The 15,287-nt window shown below is 39.5% G+C and overlaps 1 protein-coding gene across 7 annotated transcripts in view; it reads right to left on the bottom strand.

Annotated features, from left to right (window-relative positions):
* pard3ab (par-3 family cell polarity regulator alpha, b) overlaps nt 1-15,287 on the bottom strand; it is a 274,947-nt gene that overhangs the window by 142,134 nt on the left and 117,526 nt on the right. For all 7 annotated transcript variants that reach the window (XM_041991993.1, XM_041991992.1, XM_041991995.1 and 4 more), the window contains exon 6: nt 2,314-2,405. In XM_041991993.1, coding sequence (XP_041847927.1) covers nt 2,314-2,405 — 92 coding nt within the window. The remainder of the gene's footprint in view (nt 1-2,313; nt 2,406-15,287) is intronic.

Below are 15,287 nucleotides of genomic sequence, written 5' to 3' on the forward strand. Positions count from 1 at the left end.
GTATAAGTCCAGTGGTAAGTTATAATAGCATAAAGTGAAGAAAACAGAAATCAATTTTAACCTAGTGACAGCATAAACAAAACTCTAATCTGTTTTTATAAAGACTTGGATTTATCGTGTGCATCAAATATCAAATTCCATGAGGAGGATTTCAGCTTCCCCTGACAAAAGAGAAGTAGAGAACAGTTCCTGACATCCTGACAGGATGTTGGATATAAAAAATAAACTATATATTAAGAAAATAAAAAGCCAAACAATAAAAAAAACATCAGTTTGCATGTTGAGATGTGGACGGCGTGCGCTTTGGCTTCTGCCACCCACAGACCTGTATGCACAGATTCACATAAGAGCAGCGCAAGCCAACAGTCAAAAGGTTCAGAAAGAGCTCAAGTTCACTGAAGCTTGTATTTTTATTTACAGATTAGAAACTGATCTGAAAACCACCACACACAGTAGAAAATTTTGCATTTAATAATGCAAGAAAAATATAAATTCCAAACATATTTAATTTAAAAAGACTAAGCTGTGAAAGATTGTATAGCTTATGAGGATAAAAATTGACAATGGCATCTTTTGACTTTTTAAAAGCAGAAAACAGAGTTTCAGTGTTTTCCATGGCTGCCTGTTTGGCAGTAAAACACACTGGCATATCTTAAAAGACGCCAGCTCTAATCCACTCACAGCTTAGATGCTTTGACTATGATTAGCTCGGGGAGAGAGGGCCCCTTGTTGACAGCTGAGAGGCAGTAGAAGCCAGAGACTCTGTGAAATCACAGAATAATAATAATACCATACCTGCATATTAAACTGGAGGCATGCAACAGAGCAAAATAACAAAACACAGTTGTTAATAACAGGAGCCGAATGGGTTAGTGTGTGGGCGAGCTCTGATGGCGAGACGAGGATCATTTTGCTCCCACAAAAGATAATTATGTAAATCAGAGAGCAGGTTCAGAATGAGATTTTCCACAAACAAAGCTGGACGGCAACTCAGAACCTGCTGGATGGAGCCATTAAGCGATTATTGTGAGAAGAAGTTTTCATTTGCAAGTTTTCTTTTCATTCACCTGAAAATGACGTTTTACAACACTGAAAATGAACCTTAAGGAGGACTCTGAAGTGTTGACATACAGGAAGAAAATCCAAGAGACTCTAGGTTATGTCAGAGTGATCCTTTGTTGTACAGTAAGGTGCAAAAGTCTTGAGCCACCCATCATGTGCTATTTTATTTTGCCAAAAAAAAACAAGCCAAGTAAAAGGTCATTGTAATTTCTCTAAGCAGTCTTCAGGGTTGACTTTCTAATTCTCTTCTTTAGATGTTTCTGTCTTTTGTTCCAGTCTCTGTCCAGATGATCCCACACTGCTTCAGGAGTGTTGATGTCTGGGCTCTGGGGAGGATTCATCACTCCATCAGATCTGCTGTCTCAGATTTTCAGTCCAGTTCTTGTGTCATGTGGGATACCTCAGCCTTTTTTCTTTCCTTTTCCCTTCATTGAAAACAGCCACCGTCCAATGAAGACCATTTCTGATGAGGCTTCAGTGAAGAGTAGATGGATCGACTAGAGGTCCAGAAACACCTCTGAGGTCGTGGGTAAGGTCTGTGATGTATTTTTACCCGTTTCTTCAAATATTGTTAATCTGTAGTAGCTTTTAGGCTTCCACTTGTCAAGTTTCCTCATATTTTTTATGCCATGTTTTCATTTAAAAACTTTGGGAATCTCCTTGGTGATGAAACAAAACTATTTTATGCCTATCAATGTATATAATCTTTGGTATCTTTCATAGTTCCAACCAAAAATGGGAACAGAGATGCATCTTTGTGACAGGCTGCAACAAAAAGATCTAACAGAAAACTGTTGTTTTGCTAAGTAATGTGTCAGTATGTCAAGTGTCAACATATTGCTGGTTCATCACTTGAGTTTAGTACCTTTGTTTTGTTGCTTTATTTTTATTTTTTTTAACTTCTGTGATTTAGAGGTCCGAGTTAAAATAAAAAAAAGAAAGAAAAAAAAAAAACAATATTCCTCTGAAAATGGTCAGGTACAAGGAATGGACTGAAAATGAGTGAAGCAGCTAATGTCCAAAAGTGAACTTTAAAAGACCTTCAGAAAGACTTAAAACAGCTGGGGAAGAAAATATCAAGACAGGACGGATGGCTCAGGATTTTAAATTGTCACACATAACATTTTCTTAAATGGATATGGAAGACATTTTCCAATCAAACCCTCTGAGCATCATTGCCCATCCCTCCATCTTCTTCCCAGCAATAAAAGGAAAGGCCCAAATGAAGAGACTGAGCAGTGACTGACTTACTCTAGAGACCTGACAGGAGTGTGCTCTATGCAGGAATCAGCTCGGCCAACCGGTTCAATCCTCCCGTTTTCTTCCTCCCTGTTTTCATCCTCCTAGAACAAAACACAAGCATAAGAGGAGCATGAAGTGTGTGACAAAAAAGACTGGTTGCATTCCAAGAGCCCTTTTACATAAAGAAAGATTGTCCCAATGATGGTCTCATGTTATAAATCTGTGCTAGACAACTGCAGCCTCACTTCCAGCAGATTCAGTAGTCGCCATGTGACTACTGGCAACACACAGCCATGACTGGGTGCTTCATGCATGTTGACACAGCATAAGCTGCTTTCCAGTTTTCCCTGCCAGCAAACAAAGTGGCTAACAAGCAGTCATGGTGTCCCCCTGGTAAACAAAAACTCATGTCGGCACCACACTACATAATATTTTTTTTTACTATTCCATCATTGTCAGATTGCACATTCTTGACCAAAAGACTTGTCATGCCACATGTTGGACAACATCCAATCAGCTTATAGTTTGACAGCCTGCGTTATGTGCCATGATGATCCTGCAAGAAGTTCCAGATTTGAAGGGATCAGGAATGTCAAAACAGAAACAAGGAACATGAGAGAGACACATTCCTTCTGAGAGGAAGGCAAAAGATGGCCAAGGCTGTTGAATTAAGCCATGTTTTTAAGCTAATCTTATGCAGCTTCTGAGCCTGTAGATGTCCAAAAAGTCTTTAAACAGCACACTGCTGTTCTTTTTAGCTGCTACCATTTAGCAGCTAAAAAGCAGTCTGAGTTGCAAACCTGTCCAAGCCAAGAGGAGCAGACTGGAGGAGGTCTTCCACAGGTATAGAAATACATGTTCCTCAAAAATGTCTTCAAAATAACATGGCCTTTTGTCTCTCCACTCTTCACACTCTGTGTATGTTTGAACAATGAGAGTCGTGACATGTCCACACCAACACAAACACAGGGAGCACGGAGGAGAAAAATGAGAAGCGGAGAAGGAAGGTCATTAAAATTTCAGGGCGACACCGGAGAGGAGAGACGAGCAAGCAGCAGCAGCAGCACAGACCTCCCCGGCAACCAGCCTCATCAGTATGAAAATGAGCCTGCCGTTACCGTGGCTGCCCTACGGTTACCATGACACCTTGTTTGCCTGGAGGACATGCCAATACAGGGCAGTGTAAGAGTGTGTGGAACGGCATGTAAGGACTTTTGGCTGGTGTCTTATACTTGAAGAGATAACTATCAACTACAAATGATTCACAAACTATTGATTATTCTTTATTTATGGTAATCAAAATGCTACTAAAGAAACTTGTACATTTATTTCTCTGGTTCTGTTTGAATTTCTAAAATATCTGGACCATGTTAATCAAAATCCTTTTTATGAACACATGCATCCTTAATAAATGTCAGCAGCAAATCAAACAGGCTGCAATCAACATTGTCTGATAATAAACACATACAGTTGACCAAAACTACTTTTTTGGATTGCAGTCCAGCATTTTCTTTTACAGCATCATAAAGGACTTAAATAATAAAAAAATGAGCATGTTCATGATGTGAATACGTGTAACAGGATGCTCTTCCATAGCTAAAATATGTTGTACAAGATGGTGCAAGTTGCAGGTTTAATCACAAGCGTGCAACCTCTTGTAGTGAGTATGAGGAGACGCAATGAGCCAATAAAGAGAAATGGCAGCACACAGAGAAACAATAATATCTCCAATAAAGTCAGACACACGTGTAATGCTATTCAGCTTTCATTATGAGATGAGGAAGTGGGACATCAGAGGGAGAGGAGTCGCTATCTGAGGAAGACTAAATGAGGTCTGTATTCATCACAGCACAGCAGGCTCATCACAGATTGTTGTGTTTCATTTCTTAAGGCTCGGGATTCACATAGAGTTTTCGATTCTAAACCAGGTGAGAGGCGAGGGTGAGTTTGGATGTTCTGTGGTAAAATGACCGAACATGTCAGGACCAGTCGTGCTTGAGGGGACTGAAGATCAGTCCCCATGCAGCCAAAGATAATTTATGGGCCCTGGTTTGAGTTAAAGCTAAGGATGGGATTGAAGTTAGGTTAATGAAGACAGGCTGGATAGTTTTGTACTATGAAGCAATAAAGTTTTAAGAAGCCTGTTCGTTTACTCTTCAAACTGCACGGTACATCTGAAACTAAAAGTTTTCTTTACAGCTGTTGTGTAGACACGACATCAACTGGCAACGCAGAGTTGATGGTACAATAAATTGTGCGGTTTATCTCACCACAGTCATTTTCAATCCATACATATATTCTGAGCCAGTTACCCTGAAACTTTTCTTTGGGCTGCTTGGTAAGGTTACTGGCATCAGAGCAACCGGAGGACCTGGAGGATCTGGGTCAGTACTGACACCAGCACCGCAACTAGACCTGATCTTTTCTTCTGTTGTTTTTCACTTGAGATGATGTAAGGTTAGATGTACATTTTAACCAGCAGTCTGAATGCATCTTGCGGATGTTGTTTGGTTTACCAGCAGGAGCGATGCTGAGACAGCAGAGAGCTCGGAGCTGAGAATAGAGCGCACTGAATCTGTAGCGGAAGTCTTCCTCTTCCTTTCAGTTTAATGGCTCCGATGCAAACATTCACTGCACATTATTACACACAGCTGTAATTGTTTGCATGCATTATAATAGCTGGGTTTGCAGGAATTGTGCATGGGTTTTATCATGCACGATTCCTGCAATCCTGCATTGAATTTCAGGACCTACATATACTATGCAAGAAGCAAAAAATTATCTTCTCTGCTTTCCGCTGATGTAAAAGGTTAAAATGATGGTTTTAAGGAACAGCTGCTCCAGGCGAGTAGGAAGTATGAAAATCTGCACAAACATAAGACACAAACCCTCGCAACATCGCAGACGAGGCTACTCGTGAAGCATGAAGTATGCCCTGGACAAAATAGACTTTTGTTTTCTTCTTGTTTTTTGCCACCTCAAGAAAAAAAAAAAATTCTGTTTTCTTGTGGAGTATCTAACAGCCTTCACCCAGCAGTTGCAGACTACAAAGTAGATGGTCAGCTTTAGGTTTGTCCTTTCTGGGCTATGGTAGAAACATGAAATGCAACATGCATGAGAGGGAAGAATGGCAACTTGTCATGTTCGTTGAAATGACTTGTTCAAGAGGGAAAAAAAAAAACATCAACTCATGTTTTCAGTGCATTTTAGACAAAAGATCGAGATGAACATAAAAGACAAATATAAAGATCATCCTAAATTTTACACACGTGAACTTAAAAAAAAAAAAACACTCAACAATCTGGATGACTTCTATTTTTCTTGTCAGACTGTCTAAAACAGTGATCACCAACTCTGGTGGATTCTACCCTGATGCAACACACCTGACTCAAATCACTGGGTCATTCACAGGCATGTGCAGAGGTGTGTTGTAATAGGAGACATCTAAAACCTGCAGGACAGTAGCTCACGAGGCACGAGGGAGACCCCTGGACTAAAAGGATCGGATTGGTCAAAATCTGTGTTTTAGCTGGAGTAGGACTTGACCATCTAACCCCAAAAGCAAGCAATAAAACCTTGAGAATAAATCCTGAAGACAGCCAGTGGAGGGAAGCCAGTATGTAATCACATATTGGCTGGTATTATGTAGTCACACCTCCTTGTTCCCTTTAATAGCAAGCTAACACATTTGGTATGAGCTGTAAAACATTAAAGACAACTGCTCTAAACCTGCAGGCAATGGCCTTCGATTCGGAGTAAAGTATGAACATCTGCTTCTACTGTCTACTGTTCTAAGTCCACTTGTTCTGGAAGGAGTATTTGACACCTGCATTTGCCCTGTAAAGACTCATGACATACCATCTAAAAAATAAATAAAACAATCTTTTTACTCCAGAAATTAGTGAGAATATCTGCTGACTGAAGCAGTTTGATGCCAAATGGAACAACCAACTTTAAATCCAACTTTCTATTTAAAAGTGCAGCGGGAGACGCACAACTTTCAACCACACCATCAAGACTTTGCCCCATTGCCGTCTCATATAGTGGGCCTGGCGAGAAGAGAGATAGCCACATTAATAATTCAGGTATGTTTGGGGGGGGTTAATGGCTAGCAGGCAGACAGGCAGGCAGGCAAGTATGAGGACAAGCAGAGAATGTGTTTTCCAGCCGAGTCATTGTTTGTTTCCTGGATGCGGAGAGGCAGAGGCAGGCGGGCAGTTTTCAGGCCCGGGGGCTCATTAAAGATTAATGGGAGAATCCATCGGGGCCTGTCCTTTCTATCTCTCAGACTAAATGAAGTGGTCTGTGCCTTGTGTGTATGAGAGTGAGTGGAGTAAGGCTGCACTTTAATGAAGTGATGCCCACTCCCCTTTCCTGCCACTTTGACCACACTGTCACAACTGATGTGAATGCATAAAGACACACTGGCAGGGACGCAGAGGAGTTTTATTTGCAGCAGCAGAGCTTTTCCAACCATTCAGAAGTGCTAACAAACTACATGTAACGTCATCTGTACAATAAAAATGAAAACAAAAAGTTTTTAATCCATATATACAATCATCTAAGCGACGACTAGTGTAAAAGATGTAAACATCCACGAGCATTCAGGGGCTCCGTTATGTTTTAAGGGACCTTTTGCTCCTGTAGATTTGCTCCACTTGTAACTTGAGTGTTTACTGAAAATCATCTGCAGTTGTGTGAGAAACCTCCATTGCCCCATGATGAAAGATCAGAGTGGTCTCTTCAAGGATGACAATGCTAATAGAACACAAGAGGTCAATAAATGATTTGAGGCCTATGCTGTCTGGTCTCACCTCAACTTACTGAAAGTTGTCCATGCAAACCGTTTAGGAAAAATGCCACCCTTTCCTAGGATACCTGGTGAGTGATATGACATACCTTATAGTTATAAGAATCTACTACCAGAGCAGTAGTTTGGTTAAATAAAGAGTTGCCCTGAGAACTGAGGAGAGAATTAAATTAATGTTCTTGCTCAAAGGAAGCTTAAGTTTAGCTCTTTACTCTTCATTCACAAAAAGATGCTTTCAAATCTGACATTACTGATACAAAAGCAGCATCAACGTAGACCTCTTTAATAGCCACCAGTGTTAACTAATGAAACAGTGACAGTAAAACTGCCTACTGGTGGAAGAGTTGACTTAAAAACCATGGCAACGTGAAAGACACATTAAAGTATGAGGACGGCGACATTTGACAAGAATTTAAACAAACGCTCCTATTTGCGTACGTAAGGGAGCATAAATGGGCCTTTAACTGATGCTGATATTACGTCCTCTGTGCTTTGGCTACAAACACAACCTGAAGCCCGACGAGATGGACAATTGTGATCCTGTCACTTTATATGAAAATAACTCACCACCACTATCATTTGAAGACTGATGGAACATGTTTTGGAAGAGAGGAGCTTTGTCAAACAGCGGACTTCTGGACACTTAAGGAATCAACGCAATGTACCATTAAAGGTGCTCAGGTAAGTCATGGCAGCCCAATGTTAATGACACCTCGTGTTGAGGTTTCCTTTCATTTCTCTAAAGATCACTTATAGTTTTCCATAAGAGAAATATATATTAAAAAATTCAATAATATGACTGTTGACGTTAAGCTTTTGAAATAGGTTTCAAGAGATAAATGTTTTTAAACAGAAAAGATGTCTGAACTGATTTCTGAAAGTGGCTGTTTGCCTGTGGCCTGGCTGCTCTGCACATGCAGTTTTTAATCAATCAAGTTTAAACTTGACTTGCATTAAAAGCAAGTTAAGGCAAAACTAATTAAAAAGTGCTTTAGAAATTAATCCATTATTACTATTATTACTGAACTTTGACAGATTTTTACACTTTTAGACTTTTACACACCTACTGAGGGCTAATTCAGCATCCATTTTGCATCCTGTCTGTTTTGAGCTCTCTCCAGCCAGTAAAAATCAGTCTGATGTTGACTTTTGTCTTATTTCTTGCTCTGTCAATTTATCTCATTCTTTTCCTCACTTCCTCTGATAATTTCCTCCTGAAATTTCCTGATAATTTAGTTGATGAATCAGCCAGATGCACGTTCAAAATGGTCAGTGTGTTGATTTCCAGTTGCTGGCATGAGACATTATGCTATAAAGCAAAACATAGCTGTCACTTGATTCTTAGAGATGGGAAAAATAAAGCTGTGAAGTGTCATTTCTCAACCTTGTGATGCTACAGGGCAATGGCAGCTCCAGCAAAAATGTTAGTGTGTCATCAAAACAAGCAGTTTTAAGGTTGAACAGTTATGTTGTGTTGCTTTAAAATATACTTGTAAGAAGGGCTTCATTCATTAGTCACTCATTTCTTTTTTGCTTAAAACATGCTGCACCTACAGCGCGTTCACATTCAAAATACTGGAGAAGCATCCAAAATATTGGCCTGAATGAAAACGCACACACAATTGTTAACCGTTCGCTCTGCCTTCTCTAGCAGACTTTCATTTGTCCACAACTGGATGAGACACAAAACTGGTAACAATAAATTAGCTTTACCCTTTAACCTGGAAACTACAATGAACCATCTGTGCCAGAGACAGATGGAATCTAAAGATTTGAGTTAAAAAAAAAAAAAACTCTATATTTCCATGTTTAACACAGCTGTTGCAGACTTTGTGTTTTTGCTCTTTCCTTTTAGCAGAGAGGATTATGAATCCATGATTGTATGGACATAAGGAAATATTTGCTTACTCTGCATCAAACAAAGAATCAGAATAGCACAGAATCACAAAGTCGATTCACCCAAAAGAAAAAAGAAAAGAAAAAATCATTTGACTTAAATCCGGTCTGACAACAAATCATAACGCAGACAGACACCACAAACAAACTGATAAAACTGCACAGAGAGAAAATAACCCAACAAGACATCATCTGGGTCAGTGACTGTGTGACCCATTTCATGAAGCAGTAAAAAAAATAAATAAAAAAGGTTCAATTTCTCAGGGGTTGATGCAATGCCGACAAATGGAAACCACCACAGGTGTGCTCTTTGCTCTGACAGAATTTCCACTAAAAGACTCACAGAAAGCACTCGGAAGGCTGATCACAGTCCACCTGAATGAACTCACCTTGTCAGGGTACACGTTGATCAAACATCACTGCACAACCTCTGATGTCTTATTTATAAGATAAGTCCAGGAGGTCAGAGATGCTGCCGGACTGATGCTGGTGTAGGATGTCAGGCTGGCACCAGAGGTATATTTCATTTATTCGAGAAAAGAGAATATAATTTACCGGCAACAGTTCTGTTTATAGTCTTTTAAGTGAGAAATAACTCTGCTGGATTAAATCAAGTTGATGGCCCTGTTAATTTAGATATTGCGGTGAATAGCAAAGTACAATCTGACAGAAAGACATTTGATGGATGTCGATTCTCAACTTGCTGCGAGACTGCAATGCATCATTAAAGGCAAGCGTTCAATTGCAGATACCTACATTAATTCAATTAGCATCCTTTAAAGACACTTTGATAATGGGATGCAGATGGGCGGACGGTTTTGTCAATAACCTGAGGATTCATTGAGTCAATGGCATGTTATCAGATGGTATATCATCCTGCCAGCCTGTCAGGCTGTTACAAAAGAATAGCAGGGAACTGTGTGCATGCAAACGGTAGGGAAAAAGTGAGCTTTTATAAGTGATCAACAGTAATGAATACTAGCACATTTTACAGTGTGTAAAACTAATGTCATGGCTACCCAGGGTGCTATTTGCTGGTGTGGATCTCCTCCCCCCTCTGGTTTTTACATCCTACCCTCTGCTAAATTATTTTTGAGAAATGAGAAATAATAAATTCCCCCAAAACCGCCTCTTTTCACACATAAGCCAATAACAGTGCTCGTTCGTCCCCGCTCACAAGCACATTGGATGTCGTCTTCTTCGTTGGTGTTCGTCTCCTTTTCACTTATTGAAGTTAGTTTGCGTCGGCAAACCAGCAGCTAATCTGCGCCTTACTGTGAACTACTGGGCTGACGAGGGAAGCAGACGTTCGTTAGCGACAAAATAAATTCGGTTTTAACTACTACTACAAAAAAAAGACTGGCAAATGTACTGGTCGTCATTGCGCGAGTAGATGAAAAATTCACTCACACTGTCTCACATTTTAGTCCCAAAATGGGACCATTTGGTCGCAGTCTGGAGCCCTGGAGGATCTGGACCAGAAAGTAAACCAGACTTTCTCACTATTAGGGGCGTGAAAACTGGAGGAATACTACACGATCACGTTTTGGTTTCTCAATTATTTAGGTGCACTCCTGTTTCCTGACACTTCCTATTACTCTGTCTCCATACAAACTGTACCTGCTCGACTGCATCTGTGTAAACCAATGAGACTTCCAGTATGCCTTAAAATTACCACAGTGCTGCTGTAGCAATCTGCTTAATTCAGCAGCAATTTCTTCGATCCAACTCAATCAAAGTGTCTCGGGTTGGTAGAGGGGTATCACCACATCAAAATATGCACCTCAATTTACTAAAGTATGATAGATAATGGAGGCCTCATTGGGAATTCTCAGCCATTTCAAAACTCTCAGTTTGCAGGCTCAGTCAGTGTAGCCTGAAATGGATTCATGGACGATCCTAGTTTCTAAACTCAGGAGGTGCATCTGGCTGGGATGTTACCATCGACTTCCTTTATGATGTTCAGCAGAGATATCCTGGATATATTATTGAGAAATGTATCAGAAACTAATTCTCCTGAGAGTTTAGCAAAAATGGAGTGAATAACTGACCACAAAAAAAAGAAAAAAAAAAAGAAATGTAGACAGAGTCTGACTCAGAGAGAATGACAGAAGACAAGATAGTGAAGTACACTACCTACAGTAAAGATGACAAAGCTCATTCAAAGAATGACAACTCATCTCCAAACCTGAGGGGGTTTGGAGCCGAGTTTAGTTTTAAGTTGTCCGAGCAAAACATCAGGTAAAGGCTGGAGCTTTTTCAACAGAAGTACAGTCTTCTACTAGTCACAGCCATCTGCATGCAGCACCATTCATTCAGTTTTTACGTTTCTAATTTTTCACTCATGCCAGGCTCATTCATAGGGGTGCAAATCAAAAGTTCGTTCACAATATTATATCAACTTAGAGGATATTAATCAGATGTTTGCAGAATTAGCTAAAGTTGTCAAGTGCGTTTTCTCAGCCTGGATGCTGCTGGGCAGTGTCATAAATATACAGAATAAAGGTCATTATGTCATCAAACATGTCAGCAACAAGGAGTTTTAAGGTCAGAAAGTTACACAGTACGCCTTTAATCAGGCATCGAAAAGAGAAGAGGAGGAAAAAAAGACTACATTCTGTACACATTTTATTATGTATAAAGTAAATTGAAACAAAGATGTCATGGATAAGCCTTGCCCCTATCTATAATCTAATATGAATAGAACGTAGTTATAAAAACTAAGCACCGTTTCCGCCATAAAGACACTAATAAGTAACAGGCTGTCAATTCTGATCCACCTTTGTCCCAAAAAGGCAAGTTTAAGTCATTTTAATCCAAAAATTCAGACATGACATGTCTTGAGTTTCTTTGTTGAAAAAAAAAAAAAAGATCTCCATCTTCTTTTCACCCCACCAAGGTCAATCTCTTGCCTCTACAATCCCTGTGGTGTGGACTGATTATTTAGATAACAATCAGCCAGAAACGGGCTGAAAGTTGTTGCAGGCTTGAATCCAACACACACTAAAGAACCTCAACATAAATGATCTGGCTTTCCTGCCAATGTCTAAGATGGAGCAGGTGGAGGGAAAGATGTGTGTGTGCCTATGAAAAGAAGCAAGATAAAACTGATAATAAAAATACAAGAAATGTAAGTGAAAAAAGAACAGGGAAGAGAAAAGTTTGCAACATAAGTGATTTCACACCACATGTAACTTATATGGAAAATACAAGTAAGAGTCGGTTGGAATTAATCAAATTTTGCACATGCATCAATACAGTGTATCCATTTCACTTGTAGACCTCATTGGGATGTAAGTGTGTTGTTTCAGCTTACAAACCTACTGAAACAGGATCTGCAGATGCCGAAGCGTCTAAAAGAAGGCGACTAACGTAACACCTTGCTCTAAAATATCCTTTAGGCTTTCAGTGAGCTTGAAATCACGCAACTGAATTACACAGATTAAATCTGACAAAACAAGCTAACATTAGCATTTTCACAGCTCTTCTGATACTTTTGTGCAACTTTTCAAACATATCTTTAAAAAACAAATAAATTACGTTAGTGGAGGAAATGCAAAACATGGTTGCCAACCGCCAAGAGAGCCAGATAGTGAAGTCGTTGCATCTATGAAATGTCCGATTGTGAGGACAGCGGGATAGAAGAGAATTTTAAAAAAAGGTCAAAGACGGAAAAATCAATAAAAACGCTGCCATTTGCAGACAAAGCAAATAGCAGTTCTTGTTTCACCGAAGCACCAATAGCCTGAAGTACCATCTTAATGCCAAGCACGTATTTACTAAGGATACAATTTCAGGCTCAACACCTAGCTTTCGGGAGACTGCAAGCTAGGTGTTTGTAATTTGAAATGTGATTATTTGTAATTAATCCACAATGACATAAAAGAAAGTGTTTGACAGCACTACTTTTAAAATATGAAAAGAATCTCAAAACAATGAATGAACAAACAGAATGAAGCTTTGTATGCACAAAAAGCAAAATTACTGTCCATCATAAGATGGAAATGTTTAACGCACAAAAACACAGAAAGCATTTTCTGAACAATAATACATTTATATACAACAGCTAAGTTATGGCAAGCTAAATTTGTCATATTTTGCCTCTAATCAAAAATATTCAGATTATAACATCTTTTTATTACATAAAAGATGCATAATAGACCACTTTTAAATGAAACATCAAACTTTTTATGGTGCTATGGCCAGTTGTTTTAGGACAACACACCTTTTTACTGGTCAAGACATTAAATGTTTATCTTTGTTAGGGTGTAGATTTGTGTTGTATTATCACAAAAGGGTTTATTACCTCACTTTAATGCGCCATATGTTATTCTACTTCAGGTTTTTGAAAACAACATTTAAAAAATACATCAGTTGTATAAAGTATCATTTCTAAGCTGTTCCAAGCATGTCTTAAAAAACTTATTTTGAAAAACAACGTGGCATAAAAGCAGCACATTTAATGCATTTTGGGAGTCGGAACATAAGCAAAATATGGCCCTTTCACGTACTGTGGCTAGCAAGCTTAGCTACATTTATGTGCCCTCATCAGATGTATAGACGCCACTGTAGTGCTCACGGTGCATACACCACACGCCCTAACAACGAGGTGACCACGGTGGACTGCAGCTGGTCGCACAGCTTGTTATGTGATGCACCATTTACCAAGATGAGGCTCCCCATGGATCTGCAGCTACAGAAAATAACAGGTAAAGCTGGATAAACTGCCCCTATGAGAGGAAGGGAGCTAAGGATAATGGTGACAAGAATCACACACACATGCACACACTGAGGTAGAGTTGTCAGAGTGAAGGCCATTATTCTGACTGACTCCAACAGTAATAGCTGCTGCTAAGAAGACGAGTGTGTCTATAAACAAGTTGAATGGGGGGGGGATCTCACTCCCTGCATCTACTTTCTGAGTTTTTCTGCTTCCTCGTGCAGGGATTTGCAGATGCACGGTATGTGCTGTGACTGACTTACTGTAGAGCTCAAAACAAGTCAGGGATTCAACAATGAACAAGTTGTGCCAAAGTAAAACTTCTTAAAGTAGACTAACAAGGTAGTTCTTTCCTGTGGTCCAATTATATTTAAATGTAGCCAGGAATCTCATCCGAAATGGTCATTTAGCCTGTATTTTAAAGGGGAAGATAATTTTCTAACACTTTAGAGCAGCAATTACTCTTCCTAAGAGGGGTGGGATGTTACAATTCATGTTCTTGTCAGACTAGGAAAACCTCCATCATATTAAAAAAAAACACATAATGAAACAACCCTAACAAATGGTCACATGTAACTGTAGCAGTCCCACTGCCAATTACACAAAAGCAGATTAAAAACCAACACACACACCTGACATAGTGACATGTTGAAAACAAAAAAGAAAATTATATTGTGCCAGTCTTAATCCATCTTCCATTTGGACTATCTGTAATGTACACAGAGGACTGTGAATGCTTTGAGAACACCAAGGATGCACAGAAACATCCACAGAAATGCAACCAACAGAAGGAGTGAGTCTTTTAAAGCAGTGGTTCCCAACCTGGGGTCAGGGAGCCCTCAAGGGAGTCCCCCAAAGAGCACAGGCTTTGAACATTAGATGTCAACAAATTGTCCCAAACTTAATGAATAAAAGTAAGGCTGTATGTTGTTCATTTAACTTTGGTTTTATCAAAGGACAGGACTCAACCAGAATACATTATATATGGTGAGAATCCCACTTTTCAAAGCCTAAAACCAGCATGGTTTCAGCACAGGGTGAAGGGGAGGGTCCATGGTATTTCAGTATATGCATGAAGAGGTCCCTGAGGAGAAAAGGTTGGTAACCACTGTTATAAGGATCCCTGACATCAAAAAAGTCATTCACAGAGCTTTTATATTACAAAAAGCCTATAAGAGTCCTCCTTTGACTTTGCGAAGTATCTATTGTAAACCAGACTGATGTGCTAGCAGATCTTTTAGGCAAATAATTCTCTCATAAACTGCTACTTGATAGTCAATGGTCTCATCTAGAGGTGTTAAAATAATGTGAATTCATCATGTTTCAATCTGTGTTTGTCCCCTGAACCCCTCATCATCAAAATCATCCAATTATGTACAACATGCTTCAATGTTAGGGACTTTTTTTTAAATAAAATCTTGCTTTTGTGGTGGATGGCGGGTTTTGTTTTCCCACAGTTACAAGTAAGTTTGGTTTGCAACACTTGTTGCGGCAGCTCATCATGTATGGCAACTTTAATGTTTAACTAAATGAATGGAAAACACTGCTGACACATAA

Source organism: Melanotaenia boesemani, chromosome 8 (assembly GCF_017639745.1).
Source record: "Melanotaenia boesemani isolate fMelBoe1 chromosome 8, fMelBoe1.pri, whole genome shotgun sequence".
NCBI classification, from domain to species: Eukaryota; Metazoa; Chordata; class Actinopteri; order Atheriniformes; family Melanotaeniidae; genus Melanotaenia; species Melanotaenia boesemani.